The 20,932-nt window shown below is 26.4% G+C and overlaps 3 protein-coding genes and 1 long non-coding RNA gene across 5 annotated transcripts; 1 reads left to right on the forward strand and 3 right to left on the reverse strand.

Annotated features, from left to right (window-relative positions):
- Positions 1-64: 64 nt before the first annotated feature.
- On the reverse strand, positions 65-13,913 carry hyd (E3 ubiquitin-protein ligase hyd). Of its 2 annotated transcripts, none has more exons than XM_086905504.1 (36): positions 13,655-13,913; positions 12,229-12,429; positions 11,824-12,148; positions 11,539-11,747; positions 11,301-11,464; positions 11,017-11,216; positions 10,645-10,913; positions 10,418-10,572; positions 10,013-10,276; positions 9,820-9,933; positions 9,540-9,715; positions 9,337-9,454; positions 9,112-9,266; positions 8,743-9,028; positions 8,486-8,602; positions 8,239-8,406; positions 8,020-8,152; positions 7,484-7,945; positions 7,280-7,404; positions 6,958-7,196; positions 6,716-6,882; positions 6,305-6,636; positions 5,565-5,973; positions 5,054-5,402; positions 4,618-4,957; positions 4,251-4,483; positions 3,668-4,171; positions 3,199-3,366; positions 2,722-3,078; positions 2,463-2,648; positions 2,268-2,390; positions 1,974-2,183; positions 1,522-1,880; positions 1,224-1,430; positions 755-1,133; positions 65-653 (listed from the first exon to the last, which is right to left on the reverse strand). In XM_086905504.1, exons 1-36 carry the CDS (start codon positions 13,714-13,716, stop codon positions 444-446), a joined length of 8,475 nt encoding a protein of 2,824 aa, XP_086761630.1. In that variant the 5' UTR covers positions 13,717-13,913; the 3' UTR covers positions 65-443. The 2 variants fall into 2 exon arrangements, with proteins under 2 accessions (XP_086761630.1, XP_086761629.1); XM_086905503.1 differs by having other exon boundaries at positions 8,233-8,406.
- On the forward strand, positions 13,739-14,209 carry LOC147658003 (uncharacterized). The gene is made up of 2 exons (XR_015291387.1): positions 13,739-13,848; positions 13,912-14,209. It is a non-coding gene; the product is annotated as an uncharacterized LOC147658003 (long non-coding RNA).
- Positions 14,210-14,437: 228 nt separating this feature from the next.
- LOC100867840 (mitochondrial import inner membrane translocase subunit TIM44) lies at positions 14,438-17,994 on the reverse strand. The gene is made up of 7 exons (XM_003691846.4): positions 17,807-17,994; positions 17,189-17,344; positions 16,874-17,119; positions 16,595-16,799; positions 16,375-16,523; positions 15,944-16,307; positions 14,438-15,870 (listed from the first exon to the last, which is right to left on the reverse strand). The coding sequence occupies exons 1-7, from the start codon at positions 17,807-17,809 to the stop codon at positions 15,623-15,625; spliced, it is 1,371 nt and encodes a 456-aa protein (XP_003691894.1). The 5' UTR covers positions 17,810-17,994; the 3' UTR covers positions 14,438-15,622.
- Positions 17,995-18,565: 571 nt separating this feature from the next.
- Positions 18,566-20,870, reverse strand: LOC100862932 (uncharacterized). Its single transcript, XM_012483791.3, has 2 exons — positions 20,197-20,870; positions 18,566-20,093 (listed from the first exon to the last, which is right to left on the reverse strand). Exons 1-2 carry the CDS (start codon positions 20,403-20,405, stop codon positions 19,004-19,006), a joined length of 1,299 nt encoding a protein of 432 aa, XP_012339245.1. The 5' UTR covers positions 20,406-20,870; the 3' UTR covers positions 18,566-19,003.
- Between the last annotated feature and the right edge of the window lie 62 nt (positions 20,871-20,932).

Here is a 20,932-nt window from a genome sequence, read left to right on the forward strand (position 1 = left end):
TACAAACAAATGGAAAACATTTTAAAACAATTACTTCTGATGATACGGGATTGCTATTAATCGATTTTCTTTTGTAATTTTTAAGAATGTTTTTATTCGATTACTATAATGACTAAAGATGACACTTTAATATAAAATCTTATTATGATGGAAACCACGTCTTTTTGTTCAATAAAAGAAATCAGAATTCATAATTACACCTTACAAATTTATAAATGTTATAAATTTTTTTAGGAAGGAAAAAAATAACAACATACAACTTCTTTTTCGTTTCTTATATCATTATCGATAATGTGACTTCTTTTTAGAGCTATTACGCACAAACATGGTCACATAGTATATATAATATACATAATGTATATATAATATTCATTATATTATATATATCTTATGTATACATATAATTATATATATATATATTTATATATATAGAATCTATATATTCATACAAATCCGAAATTTTTTGTTTGAATAGCAAGTAGTAGTTTATGTCTTAATATGTGACGAGAACTGTACAATGGAAGATATAGTCGGGAAATACATGTATTTGCAGTTGGTAAATGATCATCTGCTGGTCGTAATGTCACACTCGGCATTGGTTGAAAACCATCTTCACTTGCCGGTAGTGCTGGAGACCCTGTCCAGAAATATACCTAAAAAAGAAATAAAAAATGCATCATTTCTAAAAAGTATAGCAATTTGTTTAAGAGAAAAATTTTTTTACTATTATAAACATCTAATTGTAATCTCTTACCAAGTCTTGTCGTTCTGAATGAGACATTTTTTCGACAATAGACCATAACCATCGCTTAAATTTAGCTAATCTATCGGCAGGTTCTCCTGATTCATCATTGAAGGAAGTATATGATATCAAAACAGAAACGTTAATGTCACCGACCCCATTTAAGAGGAGTCTTAAATCTTCAGATGTTAAACCATCGAGCGCTCCTTCGGGTAGTACATCGAACACTCCTTCTCTCATGGCATGCAAAGCTTTGTCTTGTACCTTAATCATACGAACTTCCGCATATTTTCGAACATAATCATAGACATTATTTGCAGTTACTTCTATATCACGCCCATTAGAAATAAGTTCAATCGATCCACCTCCTTCTTCGGGACATAAATCAATACTAAAATAATGAAATGCATATTATATATCGTAAAGATCAAATATAAGATATTAAAAAGAATAAGGACTTGGAATAAAAACATGAATTTACCTGAATGTAAGATCAAGAGCAGAAAATAAACTGTTACTATCCTTGGTTTCGGAATCAATAACGAGTTGTCTTAGGCTTTCATAAATTACAGAATCAAAAAATGCAAGATCATGAAAACGAATTGGTCTTCCTAAAATATATTTGATCACGTGACGATTTAAAAATATTGGACACAATTCATTTTGTAAGAGACATAATCCTATAAGTCTGAAAAATTTATTTAATTTCATTAATTAATAGTTTATAATTATTTTTATTATATTATAATATGATCTTGATTAATTATATCTATACCAACCTGCCTACATTTCTGAATGCATTCAATCGTTCATAACTGGCCTTTCCTTGTCGCGGAGTATAAAAACCTCTTTTTCCCGGAGAATAAAAAAGAGGAGCATTATCTTCAGTATCATCCAAGATGCTATTTTCAATTTTTTTCTTATTAGCTCCGCAACGTGCAATCAAACTGAATACATCGAGATCCAACAACGCTTCTTTTGCCGATTCCTGACTATGACTACGTATTATTTCAAATGCTTCCTCTACTTTTTGCTGCAGAGCATCTTCTGAAGCTAGTAACATCAACAGCTGTGCAGGGGGCAGCTCTAACAGCATACCAGTTATTTTAGCAGCTAATGCGGGTTGCAATGCATAAACCTGTAAAAGGTAACAATAGTCTGGTAATATGTGGTAATTATTATTATTATTGTTGTTGTTATTACTATTATTATTATTATTATTATTGAATACTTTTGAATATAGCCTGTCTCCAAATTGTAGTTGATGCATAGTCAAGTGATCGTTATTTGGATGACTAACAGGTAATGGATGAGAATTGGAGGATGAACTACCAGCTCCAGAATTACTGGTTCCTTCAACAGAACTGGATGGATGAAAAACACGAGCTTCAAAAGATAATGTTCTACGTGTCTCTCGACATTTTCCAGAAGATCGAGGATTCTGTAATGAGATAGCTCCCGTAAACAAAGAAAAACAAATTAATTTTTTTATTTTTTTTTTCTTTTTTTATTGTATTATATTTACTTGTCGCCTTAAATCATGATCACGATCTCTACTTTTTAGCTTTCGAAGAACATTATATTGTGTATATTTTGATCCCACTTGTGCAGCTTCCAGATTAGGCAGTTTTTCGTTTGCAAGCAATGCCTTTAAAAATATATATATATTTACATTTTTAAAATGAGAAACCAAAATAATTTCTATTATGATATAACAAACCTCTGCAATTGCAGTATAAAAACTTCTAGTTACTCCAGTGCCTTCTCCAGGCTCATCCTTGAAAGTCACTTTAACACGATGCACTGCTAATGGCGGTGCATTAGTAGCACGCCTATTATATAAATTGTAATGTGTATTTAATTCTTTCATTGTTTGCACTAATAACTGTGTTCTGTCTCGTTCGACCTTGAACAAAAAATTTGTTTATATTATATAAATGCAATATATTTCGTGTATTTAAAATATCATAATTAATTACTTTTAACAAATTAATATCTCTTTGTTGTGCATTCCGAAGTTTTTCCATATCCCTTCGGAATTTCGCTTCTTTAACTTGAAAACCTCCTAATTCGGATACGACTGAACCAGCTTCTAATCCAACATCTTCCATGAAAACTCGTCCAAATAGATCAAGAGATAAACTCCAACGACCCAATAAAATGTTATGAGATATATTGGTTCCAATAGATGAAACTGAATTTGTTTCAACTGTTTCATGAGATATAGATGTTTCTTGATTCGAACCAGAAGTGTCCATTTCTTCTGTTGTATTTTCAATTGTTTCATTTGATGTAGACATCATTTCTGATGCACTAGTTTTATTTGAACTTGGTTCCTTTAAAATTATAATAAAATATTATATTTTAATATATTAGTAAAACTTATATATTTTTTTATGTGTTCATAATAATTTATAATTCTTTTTTTTATTGCAAACTAAATTACATATATTTACCGAAACGGTTCCAGCTCTAACAATAACACTTCTATTTATTTTACATATATCCTTATTAGATTTTGTATTTCCTGTTGTTTGATCGCTTTGATTATTAGTAGAAACTATAATTGGAGCTCGATCAATTTGCTCCGCGACAAGTGTGTGATTAAATGATTTTGTCTTTTCCTATAATATTGAAAATAAATCCACGTATTTCATTTTTTAACATAAATAATTGTATCTTATAAAAGATTTAGTGAACATATAAAAATTATCATCAATATAAAAATAGAATTTTTTACAACAATATAAAATTTAAATTAAAATAAAATTTGCTATTTCTTATGCGAAAGTTTTAATATAAAAAAAGAAAAAAAAATAAATATAATTAATTAAATAAATAAATAAATTAATTTAATTTAATTTAATTTTATATATATTGCAGTTTCTTATAGGAAATATATATATTATATAAAGGAAATATTACCGTATGCTTAGCAGATGTTGAATCTCCAATTGTTACAGAATTACGTCTTGCATCTGACGATGCAAAAGCAGATCTCTGAATAATTTGGCTAAATGTTGGTGTAGGAGTGTTCTGATTATCAGTACCACGTGCAGATAGACTAAGTCTTGTGGGTAGTCCTTCTAAAGGATTCTGATTAGGACCTGTGTTTGCTGTTGGTTGTCTTGGTATACCAAAAAGATCTTCTCGCTTTGAATGGGGTTGTAATAAATGTGGTTGATCAGCTAATGGTAAAGCTTCGCTCATGACAGTGTCAAAAGGATCAAGAGGAGGGCAGCCAAGACATAAAGTAGAATCTGATCTTTGCAAAAAAGGATGCTTTCTTCCTTTTGGTGTACTACTATTATTACTTCCTGATCCACAAATAGGAACCTGAAGTAAATCAGGATAATCGACAGAGTCTGTCTCTAGAGCAGTAGGAACTGGAGAACTATATTCTTCTCCTTCATCATTGTCATTTTCATCCTGTGATATATGATTATATTTTTGTAATTTGTATTAAATGCATATTGATGAAGAAAATATATTATTATGTAATGCACACCTGATCGTTCCAACTTGAATAATTTGATGGTTCCTTTTGGCTCTCTCCTCGTGATGATATTGGTTCCGATAGTGAACGCATATAATATACTAATGCATCGAAAACATATGCTACATGGCGTAAAGCAGAAACATCTAATACCGGCAAACTATCCCTATGTTCGGCATTGTGAGCACGCATTAAGGATAGGCAATAGGACAAAAATTCACGTCTCGCCAAATATACATCACCACCTAAAGATATTAATGTTTAATCATTATTTTTATTTTTATTTATATAATATAAAAATATAATCGGAATGCATCCAAATGATTGCTGAAATATATAAACATTATATTTATATAAATATAAAGATACTAGATAATACCTTCGCGTTCTCTACTGTTTCTTGAAGGTTCGCCAACGCCTGCAAAACCAACGGTGAGTCTTGTAGAAGCTTGTGGTGTGGAGATATTGGAGCTCGTAGCGATACCACTGCGTTGATTCCGACCTGTATTAGATTGTAATGTTAACGATAAAGCTGCTGTATTTAACAGTCCAGAAAAATTTCCTCCTGACAATGATGAAGCATTATTCAATGGATGTTCTGGATGCGTAGGATCTGCACTACGTGTTAAAGATACTCCGAATCTTAGTTGTGCTTCTGTGGCATCCATTACTGTGAGTAACCAATCCCATGTAGGTTTTAAATGTCCTTCAAGATACATCTAAAATCATTCAAATTATCATTCATATCATTTCTATTCTATAAATTTATTTAATTTCAATTATTTTATTAAAATATTATAAAATATGTTTCATACTTGTAAGTTGAGTGCATCTTGATAAGTAATTTCCATTAATCGTGGCAAAGAAGGTGCTAGCGTTTTATAATCTTGCATCATAACTAAAAGATCTGCTATCTGCCGAATAACAATTCCAAATGCACGTGCCAAACAAGTCGTACTAGTACCCATAATTATAGGTTCTTGTGCAGCTGCAACTGCAGATGTGGCAGTAGTACGTCTTAAAGATGCAGAGTCAATAAAAACCAGATTACTGCCACCTGTTACCCGCAGTCCAGCTGTACGCATACTTGAATCGCGATTACGTATTGCCCATTGCATAGAAACAGGGGCAAGATTATTACGATGTAAATGACCAGATGAACCACTGTAATAAGATATCAGTAATATAAAAATGAATTTCACAAATATGATTGAAAAAATTAATATTATAAATAAAATTGTAAAATTTTTTTAATATATCTGTGCTACATATATATATATACACAAGTTCAAGAACATCGCATTAATATTTGAAAAAAAAAAATACCTTCGTCGTTCCAACTGATCATCTCCAATTTGAAAATCTTCATTATCTTGTTCATCAGTTTCTCCTGCTTCACTTTCATCATCCTCTTGCTGACTTGACTCTCCGGATTCATCTTCCGGAAATAATAAAATGGATCCCATCCCACCATCAGATCCTGCTGTAGCACCAGTTTGTACGCTGCGCTGAGCGGATGCTGCATCTTGATTACTGTGATTATCATCAGAGTCTGATTCTGTTTCCGCTTCCGCCAAGAGATCAAGTTCTGTATCGGATTCACCATCTCCCGCCTGTTCTTCACCTACACCTCCGCCATTACTATCAATCTCACCTAATGGCTGACCAGCAACAGTTCCAGAAACTCCAGATTCTTCATGTTCGCTAATATCGCCATCCACATCCATAGGAACTTCTATTTATACATACATATTATTATATAATATGTAAATAGGTATATAATAAGTATATACACATTATTAAGTAATGAAAAAATATTTTTATAATAAAAAATGAGAATGACAAAATTAAAGCAATTTAAAAATTGATTTTTTATAATCAAGATTTGATAAAATAATTTTAATTTCAAAATAATGTTTTAAAAAAAATATATTTACAATGAACATAGTAAATCTTTCTGAACAAAAAATTTCCTAAATATTAAATATTAATAGAAACTTATAATAATTCTTTATATATTAAAAGCTAAATTTTCTTCCTTTATTGTATTAGCTTATAAAACATACCTTCACCAGCTTCTGTCTCATCCATAGCAGAAACATCTCTGGCGATAGTTATATTATTGTTTCCCTGTTGTGTTTGTAAAGTTGCATCCAAAGTTTGAGAGCTGACACCACTGTGAGGTATCAATGGTTCTATAGAGAACAATTCTTCAGAACCATTGATTACTTCCATTGCTGAACTAGTCAATGTAAATGGTGCTGTCGGACGAGCAACACCTAATCTTACAGGTGCTATCAGTGAATCGGCAGTCTCGCATAGTTCTTCGACAGCTAATTTAATTAATGCTTGGAAAACTTTACGACATTTCATTAGAGGTTGCAATGCTTGACTTGTACTAAAATATGTTTAAAAATGTATAAGTAAATATAAAAAATAAAATAAAAATTATTTAATTTGAGGTATTTATTTCATACCTTCTTCGTTTTGTTGTATTTGGTGCCATTTCTATTGTAAAAATCACAAATATTCGAGCTACAGATCGAACAAATCGACGTGCAACATTATTTGCTTCTTCTTGTCGTCCGGGTATTGTATCATTTTGTAATTCTCGTATTAAAGTTGTAAGAAGAGTATCGAGCATCTAAAAAGAAGTTTTTTCTATATTACAAATAATATATGTAATATATTTGAAAGTATCAAACCAATATCTTTTTACCTCTGCACTACATTTAAATAACAATGAATGAGTAAATTTATCAAGAAGTGCAGTGCCACTTTGACGACATAATTGTCCTTGATCTCCAAATAATTGTTCACTTCCATTTACAGAAACTCCTGACATAATCATGCATTGTACTGCTGGCCAATCATTCAATAATCTTTCTAAAGCTTTTCGATTAAAGCGAGGAGGTTCCAAATCATGATCTGGCATATCTGGTACATAAGTATCCAATCCTTTTTATGATTAAAACATGATTAATTTCTATTTTTTATGTAATTATTCTCCATATATTTAAATGATTAAAAAAATTAAATACCATCAGATGAAGGTCCTTTACGACTCGCAGATGTAGAACGTTGCCGTAATGCAGAACGATATTGTCGTTGCTCTATCAATTGTCTTCCTACGGTCTGAACCAAGAATAATAAAATACTTTCTCCTCTATAAAAAGATTAAAGAAATAATTAATTAATTTTGATCTTTTACAATAATTCTATCAATTTATTACATATTTATGTACCGTGAATTTATTTTTGTAACTAGATCAGTGTTTACTACGAGCCGACAAAGAAGTTCATAACGAGCACCTTGATGACCGGCGATGAGTGCACGACATTTACACTTTTCCCAACAATCGCAATAAGCCGTAGGAGAAGTTATTTTTATTCTACAATCATGTCCTCTATGACAGACACGAGCACATTCTGTGCAACAACACAGAGATCCGATCAAACCACAAGTTTTACATTCGAAAATATCTTGATTGATGTGTTGAGTTCCAGTCCATGTAAAACTACAAGTATCATTGCAGCAAGTAACAAATAATGGTGATAAATCTGGATTAGCATCCGCAGGAAGTATCATAGCTGAACATTCCTTCTGATCTCTTCCAACTTTTTGAATAATGTCTAATAAAATGAGTGCTGCATGATATGCTCGAACTGATACAGCAAGCATTAATGGCGTTTGACCTTGGATATCTCTGTTAACACAAATATTTGAATATTTTTCTCGAATTGCAAAAGTATTTTATTTATTAATATTTTATGTGATTACTTTGCTGTGAGTAGCTCCTTCAGATGTGGTGCTAAAACACTACTTTCGCACATATACTTTAATATAAGTAATGCATTATTTCTTCTTTCAACAGAATCTATTATATAAGTATTATTTGATGTTACTCCAACACCTAAAATGTACAAATATTTATTTAATATTAATGTTGTAAAAATTAAAAATAAGAAAAAAATAAAAAAGAATTCAATACACTTTTACCTGATTTGTTCATCATTGATATGCTAGCAGTACCAATGCTAAGCAAACTATCTTCTTCTCCTGATGTATTATCAAATGCTTCTGGTGGCCAACTTAAAGTTGGAATTGGTTCTTCAATAGGTGCAGACGGACCATCAACAGTGTTTGAAACTAACTCACGTTCAATACCTTACAAATAAATTAATAAATAAGAATAAATAATTTAATAAATAATTTATGTAAATTATGCAAAAAATATATTTAATACCTTGATCATTTTCTTTGTTTGAAGTTGGTGAACACATACTAATGCAAGCATGTAAAATATTACGATTACCATCACAACGTTCCATTAATATTGATTGAATTTGTGTTGTGTTATTTTCTAAAAAATATATATATATATATATATATATATATATATATATATATACATATATATTATATATATAATAACATATATCATGTATTTTATACATATACCATATTTTTATAAAATTAAAGAATAACTATACTTATACTTACTGTGATCTTGTTCTAAATTGCAAAAAACCTGTTTAATACTTTCATAGTCGCACCTTAATATACGTGGCATTAACAGGAGATTATCAAATGCTAATGCAATAACTGCAACTTGATTTTTCATATTAGTTGAATTGGAACAAGTTGGTATAGGAATAGTCGAAGCACCAATACATTGAACTGGAACTAAATCCAACCAATTTGGATCACGAATAGCATCAGCGCAATCTTTTGCTAATGGATAGATTGTATTATTTCCATCTCTAAGTATCATAGAACACTCGATGTTCTATAGTATAAAATTATATATAAATTACATTCTTATATTGTATTAAAAGTAAGATATACTTTTACTTAATGAAAATTACTTACTTCTCCTGAGCTTGTCAAACTAATATTTTGTGGTTGTAGACCCAAGAATGATGATACATCTGATGGAATATAACAATCTTGTACATATCTTCCGGTACTTAAATTATATACAACGTAACTTAATTTGTTTCCACTTTTCACTATTGCATGAATTCCTATAATTAATCGATCATTATTAATATTAATTATTAATCATTCATTAACTATAATTGTTTTAAATTTTACCTTGCCCATCAGTAGCAATGCTTAAAATACTATCGTGTGATCCTTCAACGATATTTACCCTTCTAGGAGTTCGTTGAAAACAATCTGGAGCTCTTGGATTCATAGATGATTTTATTACCTAAATTTACAATCATAACAAATCTTATGTAATTGTTCTTATCATGATTTGCTTTAGTAAAATTTAATTTCAATACTTAATTTACCTGTATTTCATCTTTTCTTAACAATCTACAATCAGCTAGCAATTTAATTAATTCTTCAGTTGTTAAATCTTTAAAATCTGATGTACTGAAATCTTTTTCTTTAATTTCTTTCTCTTTTGAATCTTTTGAAAAGAATTTTACAGCAACATAACAACCATCCACTTTTATAACTTTGCCTGCATATATAAAAGATATTAATTAATATAATATATAATATAAATTATATTCATTCTATAACATTCTTTTCGATTTTATTAATTTTTTAACGATTAAAACATACCAATAGGAACTGTTTTTACATCTTCTACAAAAACAACATCTTTCAACTGCCATTCTTCTTCATCTTTTCGCTCTGATTCTCCTTCATTTCGAGGTGCAACGCGTTTTTGTCTTTCTATAAAATTAATAAATATGTAAGTTAATATGTATATTATAAATTAAAGTAAATAATTTAAATAAATAAGTGATATTACTATGACTTGTTGTAATACTGCCAGTATCACTACATGTACTTGAAGCTGGTGAAGGTGGTGGAGGCATGTCAAGTCGATCAGCAGTTTCTTTGTGATTTGTTTTATTAATATTACCATTGTTTCCATTTGTTTCTCGTTTTTCTGTATTAACACTAGACAAATGAGTTCCAACTGGTAATATTTTAAATCTGTAAGTGCTATCCAAATTCCAAGCTGCTCCTAATAATTGTCCTACTTTTGGAATTCCATTAGCAATGGTAAATCCTTGAAAATACATCAATATAGAAAAAATATATATAAAGTATTATCTTTAATACTAATATTTTTTTTAATTATATTATATTAAAACTTAGATACAATATTGAATTTAAGATTTTTTTTAGAAACAATATAATATTAAATTACCTATTGCTCCAGGATGATATATAGGACTATTTTTCATACAAACATGTGCACCATAGCTAATATCGTTTGATGATACTGTGGATGATCTATGTTTTCGTGATTTAGCCTTATATTTTTCCCATAATTTTTTACGTTGTGCAAAAGGTAATACACCCCTATATAATAAGATTATATTTAACAGTTTTTTTGAAATAAAAATAATTAAAAAGAATAATTTTTCATCTTACCACCAATATAATGCACCACTTTCGAGTTTAGCAACAGTATATAGAGCACATGTATGAAGAGACACAATTTTATCCAATGTAAATTCTGTGAAAGTTTGAGCAGGATGTTCAAGACGAGAAGCAACATGCCCTACAAGTTCATCAAGCCAAGTAGCTACTTTGCCAGACTCAGTACTAATGGAACATCGAATAGCTGTTGCAGATATATTAACTATTTTTTCAGTTGTTACTGCTAACCATGGAGCTTTTGGATGATGTATATTTGGATTCTATAATAAATGTTAATTTTATTTTTTGTAATCATTGTTGATATAAAATATATGAAAATAAAATATTGAAGTAAAATTTTTAATACAGTATTTTAATAATCACCTCTGGATGTTTATATGGTTCAGATTCCGACCATTTCCACTGATACAATTGTCCTCCAGCAGAAACAGCAATTAATTCACTATAAAGTGAAGCAATTTGTATAAAACGAGGAGCAAGATCGCTACTGCGTTCATGCCACCATTCTAATTCTTCTGATATCCATAATGGACTCTGAGAAGCTAGTTCTTTCTTTTTATTATCTAAGTAATTTTTTGAACATAAATTAACAATTAAGATATAAACTGATTGAAGAAAGAAATAATTTTCAAAAATTTTAATTTTACCAGAATCTTTATCCCAAGAATCCTTAAGTGCTGATTCCAGCCAACGTCTTGGGCCACAATATTGACGATCTCTCCATTTACTAAAATTATCTCGGTCTCTGTCTCGTTCAGAAGTACGTTCACCTTCTCTATCATTACCTATTCTACGGGAAGAACTACCCCGACTAGAAAAATATAAAAATTAAAGATATACTTTTTTTTCTAAGTAAACGAATAAAGCAATTAAAAAAATCATTACTTTCTCATTCCTGTATATCCAAACATATCTTCAGGAAACATAGAATCTGCATCAATTATTACAGAATGTTCATTGCTAAATCCACCATCTAATAATGAAATTAGATCTTCTGGAACATAAGTATCTGCTGCATCTTCGGCATCGTCACCTTCTTCATCATCCCGTGACAGTAAATTATTTACTGCTAAATTTACATCTAAATTTGTACGCTAAAAAATATGTTAACAAAACTCAAATTAAATTTCAATTTTATAATATAACGAAAAATATATCAATTAAACAAACCTGTAATTCTCTAATAATAAGATTACGACTTTTCCCTTGCAGTACCACTTGAGCCTGAGTAATAAGATCTTCTGGTACAAATGGAGCAGGTACAGATGCGATAGGACGCGAACTGCTACCACTTCCTCCACCCATAATTACACCTGGAGGACCTATTCTGCCTCCACCGCTGTTTCCTCCACTACTACTACCTCCACGAATTGCAGAACTACCACGCATAATTCTGGCACGTGATCTAGACATTCCTGCTCTATTTCCACTTCCACTACTTCCAGTACCACCATTTGGTGCTGAATTAGAGTTATCAACATGGTTTTTATTTGTGCTACAACAATAAAAAAATAAAATATGAAATTACAATATAATATAATAAATTTTATTTACAATAAATTAAAAATAACTCACTTTCTATTTGGCTCATTTTTGCTCAAATCCAATCTATCTGACAATACTGTAAATGCAACTCTGCAAATTTTATGGTCTTCTGTAAGAAGGGCAATATGTGTTGGACCAACTACAATATGTTTTACTGGAACCTTCAATCCACTAAATGCTGGTAATGTTACAAATCCATATCTGTTGATTTTTTCTGCCACTTCCTTCAATCTGAAAGAATTTAAAACACAAAATATTGTTGAATTAATTATTTATGTGTGTGCGCGCGCGCGCGTGTGTGTATGTATATACAGTTCAAAATATATTTTTTTAATAAATTTTAAATAAAATAAATTTCTCATTTTTTTTTAAATTTTTCAACATATATATAAATACATATATATAAATAAGATAAAGAATATATTTACATAAATAAATTTTGAGTTTTATATTGTAAAAAATATATATATTAAATATAACACATATTTAAAAAATAAGTTTTCTCCATTGGATTCTATATTATATATATACATATATATAGCATATACATATACATTGTATATATCTAAAATACTTATATAACAACATGAATAGAAATATAAATACAAAATAGAAATATAAATATAAATAAAAATATAAAATAAATTTTTTATAAATTTAAGTAAAGTTATCATCATTTAGATATAATTATATATCATTTAATTCCAGATATAAATATATCAAAGAAGATCTATTGAAATGTAATACTTCGAAATGAAAAATTAAAAATATATAAATAACAAATGAAAGGAATAAGAAAAGAAAAAAAATATAAAATAAAATTACATAAAAATAATTCATCAAATAAAATATATGTATATATATATATCTATCATACAGTAAGAAAAAAGACACAATATTACTTAAAAATAGAATAAAATGATTTTTTAATATATATATATGTACATTACTTTGCATCTATGCATATATATATATATATATATATATACTCGCGCGTGCACACACATACCATATATGTGTTATATATATATATATATATATATATATATATATATACATATATATAACATATTCCTTATACATACTGTACATATGAATATATATAATTTTTTAGATTGAATACTAAAAAAGATGATTACTATTAAATTAATATTTGACATTTTTTATATTTTTTTATTTACAATAATTGGTACATATATATCATTTAATAGAAATATAACGATGTGACAACAAACTTTAACTTTTAATGATATATTATACCGCTAAATTATTAATCATTGCAAAGGCTAGAAAGTTTTAGAATTCAGATTCGAAGAAAGAGCATAGAGAACGTATGCTAATTGATATGAGCAAGCATATTTAGAAATGAACAATGAACGGATCTTTTCAATACGGAGAGAAGCAGACATACTAGAGATACATTAATGAAAAACCGATAACAGATATGTTTCCTTACCTATCGTTTAATTGATCGTCTGTTCCAGGTAACGGATGTACGACAAAGTGTATCGATGTCATTTTATTATAATACGTGAACGTATTTAAGACCAAAATATCGTTTTAATAATTCTGTACACACAATTTCACCACACCATCGAAATGATATTCAGCCATGTTTCTGAAGAAACAACCAGTTACGTGTTCTTGAAGGCAAGCGAACCGAACTATATTATCACGTATTCATAAATGCATTAAAAAATCTCACTAATACAGATTCGACAATACGGCATAAATGATTAAAAAATACGAATAAATCAAAATATTCCAAAAATGTGCATCCGTCTTTATGGAATCGCTACCGATCGTCCAGATGCTTCTATTACGTTACTGCATTGGTGATACAAAAGGCAGACATATACATATCATGGCGGCTCTCAATTAATAGCAACTAAATTATTGTATTATCAATATTAGATTTTTTAATATAAATGATTCGAAGAATTTTTCTCAATATTAAATATATTTTATATTCAGTTTCAATTAATGTAATATAAAAATATTTTAGTTTATATATTTTGCATTATTAATTAATATTTAGTTATATCTTTATATACTCGTAGTTTCATTATATTTTTTTTAGTTATATACAATATATTTAATTAAATTATATTTTAATAATTATATCTTTTTCATAATAATTATATTATATATATATATAGATAGATAAAATATTTTTAATATTTAAAAAAAATGTTTGTGTTAATGCATGTAAATGATACAAGGGAAAAAGGAACAAATATAGAAATATAAATATATTTTAATTTTCTAATTTTTAACAAAAATGTGAGTGAAACTGTTGATTATAAAGAAATTACATTCAAAGAATATTTTGTTAAACCGCACAAAAAAAATTTGAAATATTTTTAAATAATTTCATCATTATTTAATTACATTCAATATAAAATTTTTAAAAAATTTAATTATATTAAATATATCAGTTATGAATAAAGATATTACATTTTTGATTTAATGGTTTTTTGTGCAATTTCTATTTGTTTACAAAACAATGTGAAAAGAAGATCAAATGAAAAAAATTTTAATTTCTTTTTCAAAACCTTCTTTTTAATTTTACACATTGAATTTATTTGTACAATATACTTATAATCATAATATATTATTGATATTGGAAAAAAAAACAAATATATTACATATTTTAAAAAATAATAAATGTTGTACTAATAAATTATGCACTTTTATGCGATATGAACATGAAAATATGTACAATTTTTGTTGATTTATAAAATGTTTACATTATTTTTTATATTATATAATCCGTGCAAAATAAATATTTGGCATTCATTATATATTTCATTAGGCTCTATTCTTTAGCATTTTTAATGTCAATACCAATATTTTAAATATGTACAAAAATTAATTACTGAAATTTGCTTACTTTTTCATACATTAGTTCAAATGATATACTTATATATGATTATAAAATATGATTGTACAGTAATTTATATTGATAATTATCTTTTGATATATAAGGATAACTTTATAATCCTAAAAATAACAAATTTTTAATTTAAATTTTAATTATATAAATAATATAATTGTATTATTTGAACATATTAGAAAAATATAATAATAAACTATCATGTTTTAATAAGTATATCTACAATATAATTTACTTTTATATTTATATAATATTTATACTCATATAAATTTATATATAAATCAAAATTCAACATAAAATTTATAACATTTCCATAGCTTAAGCTACAGAACTAAATTTATATATTTGAGAATAATTATTTAATTTAAGTCATAAGAATTAATATCATTCAGGCTTTTCTTTCAATACATACTGAATTAGAAACCATAAAAAAAGAAAAGAAATGTGACAGTTCTTGCTTATTTTTCAATCACATATTCTCATCTATTTCTTTAAAATTTTCAATCAAATTCATACCTAAACTGTACACTATACAAACTGTTCAGTACTGGTTACACTAAGATCAAGTAAACGCCATGCAGCTTTTGGATTAAGTTCTGTAGGATCACGACACAATACCCAGATATAATTAACACGCATTACTTTTTCAGGATCTCCTTCAATAACATTCCTTTTAGCATCTCTCACACACATAATTTGTTGGCATTGAAAGCTTATTATTAAAACTGGTCCTTGTTCCATTACTTTGCCCATTATTAAATCTACATTGTTAATATCTGAAATGAAATGTTTTATTCTATGTGAAATAATTATATGAAGTAAAATATTTATATAAAACATAAAATATACCTAAAATTTTATTATCTAACTGATATCCCAATTTTTCTACTTGTATTAATGGTTGTGCTATTAATTTATATGGAGCTTCATGACACCAGTCTTTTAAAATTTCAAGATTTCCCCTAACCATAGCTTCTAGAATATTTGGAATAATATCCGTTTCACAATATTTTAAAAATTGTATTCTATCAAAGTTAGGATCTAGTTTACAAATTTCTGTTAGTGTTTCTGATAAATCTGTCTTTTGAAATAGTCCACCAACTATATCTGTAACTTTTTCTGTTAGTAATCTAGAGGCACGAATTACGGGATTATCTGATTCTTCGTATTTGATTTTCCATTCTAATACTTTATTCACATATGGATTTTTGTCCTTAAAAAAATATAATTATTATAAATATCGATAATTTTATAAATTTAATTTAAATTAAATGGCATACCTTAAAATTCTGCCATGACTGATAAAATTTAGAATCTTTATGTAATTCAACACCTGTGGCCTCTGCATTTGGTTGAACAACTTTGCTATCTACTGATTCTATTACATCTTTTCTTTTTCTTAATTTTTTAGGTGGAACATACACTTTTCCTATAATATTGATTCAAACAATAAATATATTACTGCATATTTATATATATAAATTCTTTAATTACAATTACCATGCATTCCTTGATGATCTAATTCTTCTCGTACAGCTTCTACAGTTTGTGATATTGTTTGAAATGCACTTGTTTTACCTAAAGCCTGACTTTTTTCAGATATTGTCTCTGCTGCTCCTTTTGCAGATTTTGATATTTCCTCACTTAATTGACCAGCTTTTTTACCTAATTCAGTTTTACTTGCTTCTTCAAGAACTTCTTGTACCTATACATTATTGTTTGATTAATATGTACAATACTTTTGAATTTTATCATTATAATAAAATACTTTTTTTGTACCTTTTCCTTTAAGGATTCTAACTTCTCTTTCAGAGCCTCTGATCCTTTAGTAGCTTCAGATTCAACTGCTTGAAATTTTTGTCTAGCAGATCTCAATGCTTCTGATTGTTCCAATTTCTCTGCTTCTTCTCTAAACTTTTTCAAAGATTCTTTCATCTCTTTATTCTTTTGCATTTCTTGTTTGATATTCTCAAGAAATTGAGAAAAAAAACTTGGTCTCCTTGCTGGGTTTGAATAAAATCTGATCTAAAGAGATAGAGTGTAATTAATCAAATTAATACATTTTTTTTAAAAACATTTTGAAAAGAAACTCACTGATAAACCTTGTATATTTGTGATTTGAGATAATTGTGATCGTAGCAAAACATTGTAAATACATATTGTTGAGCCATCTCTGGGAAATTTTTTTTTAGATCGAGTAGATCTTGATATACCTATAAGACTGGCTCTACAGATAGAAAAGTTCTGAAACTAAAAACAAAAAAATAAATATTTTAAATATATGTAAAAAATAAATTTTTACACAGAAAAAATATTTTGTGTGGTATAATTTTAAATATTTTATATATATTTATAAAAATATAATAATATCTAATTGCATGATAATTATTATCAAACAATAAATAATTATTTTATACAAATTCTATTTTTTCATATGTAATTAATTAATTCATTGTTATTTTTTTACGAAGTTCGAAACATCGATCGTGATAGGTTAATTCTGAGAAATTGAAATTTTATGATGCAATTAAACGAAAAGTATGAAAGTTACTCGAAAGAACATAACCTATATGTGATAAAAAAATGCGATCAATTTATAAATAAAATATTTATGAACTCATATTAATATGGAAGAAAAAGAACGTATAAATTTATTTCATGATTTCATATAAATAAAATATAAAGGTTCAGTTAGCAATTATAATTATTTACCATTTTACGAACGATTTATCTGCAACATCAAAAATCTTCATAAAATATGTTGCGGCTAATGAGAAGGACATCTATCAACAAAAATTAAAACAAATCATAAACATATCTGTGATCTCTTCTTACTCGATAATCTTATATCTTGACAAGTAAGGTCGAGCACCATTTCATTCTATTAATACATATGAAATAAAAAATGATAAAGAAATTTGACAAAATTTAATGGATTTATAATAGAAGTTTTTGATTATATAACATTTGATGGAACTTTATACTTCATATTTTGAAATATTGATTGCAAATAATCAAAGTGCTTGGTATGCATTCCGTAATTTTGAATTCAAGAATTATATTCAATTACAAAAAGTAATAAAATTAATTTTAAAAATAATTTTTGTGATACATTCCTTTATAAATATTTCCATATAGTGTCTTTATTAGATCATATTTATAGATATTGAAACTATCATTTAAAAACATAAATAAACATATCGAACAAGTATAGAAAAGAACAAGAAAAAAAATAATGGCACAAATAGAAATATTAAAATCAACATTATCTTCAAAAAATCGTAAATGAAATACAAAAAGAATAAAGATAAAATAAGAATTAACCGTCAACGGTATCTTTCGAATGCAAGACATTCAGATAAATTAGAATAAGAATCCAGGATTAGCGCCATCTCTCCAATATTATTGAAAAAATATATTATTCAAAAGCTGACGTTGATAATCAATTCTTACTCTAATTCTATTCTACTATTTATTCTTATTATTGATATTAAATATTATGTTTATTTCTATTTCATAGTATTGATAATAACATAGATATTTCAATGATATCTATTTGCACATTTCAAATGAAAATATATTAATTTATAATTTATGAAATAATATTATTTGTTTTTTAGAGATTCAATAGATTTTTTTAAAATTTTTTTTTAAGATAATATTTTCATATTAGAATAAATTAATAATTAAAAATATGTAATGATATAAATGAAATATAATAAACATAAGTCTATATAAATGAAATATAAATGAAAAGTAAATATATTAAAGTCCTTTTTTTTTCATTAATTCAAATGTAATTGCAATTACAATATATATTTAAAATATTTTTTACATATTTTATCTTTACTATTTATAAATATATTTAAAATAAAATTAAATATACAAAATTCTTTAATAATTCATTAATTAACTGTTTCCTTTTAATCCTGGTATTCTATATAAAAATTCTCCATCATCATCATAATAACAATCCTTTATCCTATATGTCATACCTTGTTTATAAACATTTTGGGGAATTTTTATACGTTTTGAATATTCAAAATTTGTATCCATAAATGAATTTCGTTCTTTTATATATGTATCTAAACTTATATTATCATTTAATTTAGTTGTTAATTTAAATTCAGTTGCATCTGTCTTAATATTTAAGATACTATTTTTATATTTAGATAGATTCTTTGTTATATCAATGTTTTTTTTTTCAATAGTAGAATCTTTTTCAATACTGTTCATTATATTAAAACTTATATCTTCTGAATTTTTAGATTCTATATATTTTTTATAAATATTCGTAAGTGCTATTTTTTCTTCATAAGATATTTCATTTGGATTATTTAATTTGTTTTTCATGAATTCTTCAAACAATAATGTTTTCTCTTCTGTATTATATTTTTTTGTCAAACATATATTCATAGAATCATTTGTTTCTTTGAATAATTTTATATCTTTTTTCTCTGTTATATTAAAGTTTTTTTTATCTTTATTTATATCTTTATTTATATTCTGTGAGGAAATCAATTTATTTTCCATGACTGATTTTTTATCAGTAGAATTTTTTATGATATTAGAAAAGAATGAACTTTTGGGTTTTGGAAATTCTATTTCTGGAGGTATAAAATTTTTCATTAAAGTTTCCTTATCACATAAGTGAATTTTTCTGTTTTTAAATTTCATTAAATGTTGTTTTAAAGTATCGTTTACTACCAATTGTCCAGTTTTTAATTGTTTCCAATTTTCTATAACCTTATTATCATATTGTAGAATTCTTTCCACTGATTTTGGTATCCATTTTACTTTTAAAATTTTTTTTATAGTTTCAGGTAAAGCTGGAAAACTTTCGCTAAGTTTCTCAGGTGTCCATTCTGTAGGATTATTCTCATGTAGTTTTTTTATTTGATCCTTTTCAATATATGTAAGAAAATTTGGTTCTATTTCTTTAAAAACTTTATTTTTAACAATACGACGTTTTAATTGTTCTTGAATTCTCTTATTTTCTCTAAAAATTGTATTAAAAATTTTTAAAATTGATAATATAAAATAAAAATAATATAATAAAATAAAATAATAATAATATAAATTCAATGTTACTTTATATATACCTGATTTCATTTTTATAAGATTTATCTACTGTCATAAAATCAGAATCGTATATTTCATCGTTTTCTTGATCAAATTCTTCAAAATTATTGTCAAATTCCTCGTTCATGTTTGATATTTTTAATTTTCTACGTATACCAACAGATTCACATTTAGATTTAGTGAAATATGTTCTTAATAGGTTAAACATTATTATTTTAATATTATTCATTTTAAATTTTAGTCTTTTTTAAATAATTTATTTAATTATTATTTATTTAATTTAATTATTCATACAATAAATATATTTTTTAACTTGATTCTAAATAACATTGCATATTCATGTTGTGATTCATAATTCAATATTGAAAAAAAAATTTTTTAAAGGAATATAAATCTGATTGGTTATTTCTAATAGATCTAATATAATCATAAAATAGGAATACTCGTTGACTAAAAACATACCAAATATATAATGTTACATGACAATGAATTAATGAAATAATTAATTATCTTTGTATTGTCTTGCTACTATTAATTTTCTTTCCAGTAGCATTTTATATTTATAATTTATAATTTATATTAAATTTATGAATTTAGATGAAAAAATATATAAATAGATAAAAATATAAGTTATTTTAAATACAATTTGTATATAAGAATAAGATTTATAATTATATGTAATATAAAATTTAAATAATCAAATATATTATTATACTTTTGAATCTTAAATATAAAAAAAACATTATTTATTTTTTA

This window comes from Apis florea, unplaced genomic scaffold, assembly GCF_048593485.1.
Source record: "Apis florea isolate Af1SG1 unplaced genomic scaffold, ASM4859348v1 contig_2411_pilon, whole genome shotgun sequence".
Taxonomy (NCBI): domain Eukaryota; kingdom Metazoa; phylum Arthropoda; class Insecta; order Hymenoptera; family Apidae; genus Apis; species Apis florea.

Coding starts and splice junctions, on each gene's coding strand:
- hyd (XM_086905503.1), bottom strand. CDS start 13,716: ATGACATCGATACACTTTGTCGTACATCCGTTACCTGGAACAGACGAT. Junction 11,465..11,538: donor GGATATACAGGAATGAGAAA/GTAATGATTTTT, acceptor ATATTTTTCTAG/TCGGGGTAGTTCTTCCCGTA. Junction 3,367..3,667: donor CAACATCTGCTAAGCATACG/GTAATATTTCCT, acceptor TCAATATTATAG/GAAAAGACAAAATCATTTAA.
- LOC100867840 (XM_003691846.4), bottom strand. Junction 17,120..17,188: donor CAAATATACAAGGTTTATCA/GTGAGTTTCTTT, acceptor CTATCTCTTTAG/ATCAGATTTTATTCAAACCC. Junction 16,308..16,374: donor AGTCATGGCAGAATTTTAAG/GTATGCCATTTA, acceptor TATTTTTTTAAG/GACAAAAATCCATATGTGAA.
- LOC100862932 (XM_012483791.3), bottom strand. CDS start 20,405: ATGAATAATATTAAAATAATAATGTTTAACCTATTAAGAACATATTTC. Junction 20,094..20,196: donor TCTTATAAAAATGAAATCAG/GTATATATAAAG, acceptor TACAATTTTTAG/AGAAAATAAGAGAATTCAAG.